We start from the raw sequence: 3,539 nt of genomic DNA, 5'->3' as shown, positions 1-3,539 counted from the left end.
AACTATGTACATTAATGCACTTCTGGGGTACAGTGTGGGGTTTTCACATGCAATGTGAAATACTTCCATCAAACTGCTCAACACAGCCTAGCATTTTTAAGATATCCAGATGTTGACATATTTCAGAGATCTGTTCATTAGATTTCCGTTACTCTTCTAAACTTCAGCAGCATTCATCTCTACAATGGCATTTTCTAACATAACCACGAAACAAATCAAAATGAGAGATTAAAAATTAACAAATGAACTGTTAAATATTCATTATTCTACGCCTAACTCAAGACAACATCCAACTATAATTTTTCAGCACCTTCATACATCCTACTTAAACAAGCACCCACCTAGCCAGAAATAAGTTCCACTTGCTTTCTGTGTCACAAAACAGAGTCCTGTATTTAGCCAAAACTTGAATAGATAGCACAGGACAGAATTGGAGACCGTGTAATGCAATGGTTAGGAAGAACAGAGGCTTCTTCAATGTACCAGTCACAAAGAAGCTGGGGAAAAGTCCAAACCAACAACACACAACTCAGGCCAGGCAGTGCAATGCTGCACCGAATCAGACACTGGCTGGACTGGATCTTTCCCCAGCAGACTTATTCTTTTAAAGTTCTAATTTTCTATCACTATTAAAATGCTAGAAGCATGCTAAAATTATAAGCTTTTTCTAGAAGAAAAACGAAATTTTAAAGGGAGGTATTTTTTCCCTATAGGATGAAATAAACTCAATTGCTTTCAAATGAAGTTTTAATAAGAAATATAAAGAAATTTTGACAGTGATACTCGGGGAAGACAGAAGGCAGCTTCCCTCCAATAAATTGTGTATATTACAGAATTAAAATTAAAGAATGTCCATTAGAAAGTAAGAGTCAAGAATTATAACCTAGAATAAAAACAATCAATGGAGAGAGATCTTATTTTAAAAGTATGTTATTTGTGAGTCTATACCCTGTAATTAATTACTTTCTTGACCAACTGAAGAAATGGGTATAAGGACACAATCACTTTCAAAACTATAAATTATTCTCATCTCAACTTTGTGGTTAACTGAGATTAGGTTAAGAATTGAAGATTTCAGATCTACTAATGAATGAAAAGAACATAGAGGATGCATTTGGGTGAGGAACTCTTGTTTCCGTTCCTCCCACGCCACTTCTACATCCATTTGTCATTTTTCCCTTCATCCACCTTTTTGTTAAACAGCTTTACTGAAGTGTAACTCACACACCACACCATCGATCCAAACAGCACACGTAGGTTCACACAGCACAACCAACCAACTACTGGGTCCAGAACCCCAGAGAACCCCGTACACATGAGCGGCTCCTCTCCTTCCTCCATCCCCAGTCCAGCAACCGCTCACCTGTCCTCACACACTTGCCTGTTCACTACATTTCACATAAACGGAATCCTACAGTGTGCGTCCTCTGCGATGGCTTCCTGCACTCGGCATGTTTTCAAGGTTCACCCATGTTGTAACATTCATCAGTACTTCATTTCTCTCGCACATTTAATCTATCCAGCCCGCAACTGACAAGACACCTGGACCCCACCCCCACTCATTTTCTGACCATCAGGAATAATGTTGTTGTGAATATTCACGTGCAAGTTTTTGTGTGGATGTATGATTTCATTTCTGTAAGGTGGGGGTCATATGGTAACTATTTCTAACTGTTTTCAGAAAACTGCCAGGCTGTTCTCTGAAGCAGCTATCCCATTTTCCAATCCCAAGTGTATAAGAGCTCCAATTTCTCCATCTTCACACCAATACCTGTTCGGTCTTTTTGGCGATAGTTTACTACTTGGTGAGAACTGATAGTTCCTCCAGTTTTTAAACCCAAATCATTCCCTAAAAGTTCTTCAACTACCTCTTCCTCTATTCTAGGACACTAAGGCATGTAGCCTAGGTAAAGTCAGCATATCCATGAAGTTCTCTGCATGAGTTATTTTGAAATTCACAGTAAATTTCTGACTTCCTATGAGTACTTAACTTCTTTCCAATAATTTAGCACAGGGAATCAACCTTGTAACAACTTAGTAAAATTCCACTCTGTATTTAAATAAAGCATTGAAATTATAACCGAAGTGTCATTACACCATCAAAGACATTAATACATTGTAAAAACAGCAATTTGGGGGGTTATTTACTGAAAACTTTTAAAAATTAAATTTAAAATATTTTTACACTACCTCAATAATTATACCATATACTCCACTACTGAACTCATTTAAAAGTAAAAAGTTACTTAATAATGAAAATTAGTTAAAACGCTAACTTCAAAACTATGTCCTGCAGGCCATTACCAAATAGGCAGAACTAGTATTAAGATTAGGTCTTGAAACAGGAATAAACTTTAAAGGAATCAATCTTATCTAAAATGTTTTCAGTCAAAATGTTGTAATCAAGCCAATGATTATAATGAAAAATGGTTCACAATTTGTCGACAGAAGCACTATCACACAAGCTGTATAAGCATCAACAAGAAATTTCACTAACCTGGCATTTTCTTCTTCTGGCCTTTCAACTTCATTTTCATCTACCAAATAAAATAAATAAAATAAATAAACAAACCACTCTTAAAGAAACGAGTATTATGAAAATCTGAAGTGATCATCACAAGCACTAACCTAGGTCCTTTGCCAAATCACTGTGCACATGCACGTCCCATGGGCCTATAAGCACATCCAAAGTTAGATCACCTTATAATCACTCAACAAGATATTTTTTTTTTGTAACGAAAAAAAAAATAAGACTTTACTACTATAAAAATAAGCTTAAGTACCTTTCTAAAAGAAACCCTATACATTTCCATTTCTAAGAGCATTACTAACATTAATCTTGTATAAAGATACTGCATTTTTAAAACAAGTTTATTACAGTTACAACATCAGGTAGCTGCGAGGTGCCCGACGGGCACTTTTACAATTTCATTCTAAAGACAATCAAGAACTTACGTTTTAGGCAAAGAACAAAGAATAACTTTCAAATCTGGTGTAACAGACAAGAGGAATTGAGACTTAATGAAAGTTAAAAATATGTCAAACGAACTCCCTGCACGAAGGCAGTTCACGATGCATTAAATTTTTTTTGATAAAAAAGAAATGCATGGGATGACACTGAAAACTCTAACCCTAAAAGTCACGAGATACTTCTACGATGTGGGTTAAAGAGCAGTCTCTTAGAAAAGTAAAACTTCACCTTATTACAGGAGACATTCAGGGTTCTCTTTATGGGCCATAATGTATTCCAGCTCTTTCTCTCTCTCTCTTAATTAATTATTTTTAAAGCACGACTTTCAGACAAGGAGGTACCCTTGCAGGTGCATTCCATACAAACTGACCATCAAGAAACAAGACGTTAGTTTTACAGCAGTAACTTTATTCAGCTATTATAACAGAATGACTGTTTCTGAAAGGGGCAGGGAGGGCACCTACGGCCACAGGGCTGGAAGACACACCAAACACACCGCTGGACCGATACTCAAGGGCAAAGAGCGCGCAGGCGAGGCGGCCGAGGGGCCCCGGCGGGGAGGGCGCAG

General features: G+C 37.2%; 1 protein-coding gene across 5 annotated transcripts in view; it reads right to left on the bottom strand.

The window, feature by feature from the left end:
* FIP1L1 (factor interacting with PAPOLA and CPSF1) overlaps positions 1-3,539 on the bottom strand; it is a 71,352-nt gene that overhangs the window by 67,293 nt on the left and 520 nt on the right. For all 5 annotated transcript variants that reach the window (XM_003794601.3, XM_023515996.1, XM_023515992.1 and 2 more), the window contains exons 2-3: positions 2,629-2,673; positions 2,498-2,537 (exon numbers count right to left, since the gene is read on the bottom strand). In XM_003794601.3, coding sequence (XP_003794649.1) covers positions 2,498-2,537; positions 2,629-2,673 — 85 coding nt within the window. The remainder of the gene's footprint in view (positions 1-2,497; positions 2,538-2,628; positions 2,674-3,539) is intronic.

The sequence above is a fragment of the Otolemur garnettii genome, unplaced genomic scaffold (assembly GCF_000181295.1).
Source record: "Otolemur garnettii isolate 467f Iridium unplaced genomic scaffold, OtoGar3 scaffold00083, whole genome shotgun sequence".
Classification (NCBI taxonomy): Eukaryota; Metazoa; Chordata; class Mammalia; order Primates; family Galagidae; genus Otolemur; species Otolemur garnettii.
This window is presented reverse-complemented; position numbering and strand designations above follow the sequence as displayed.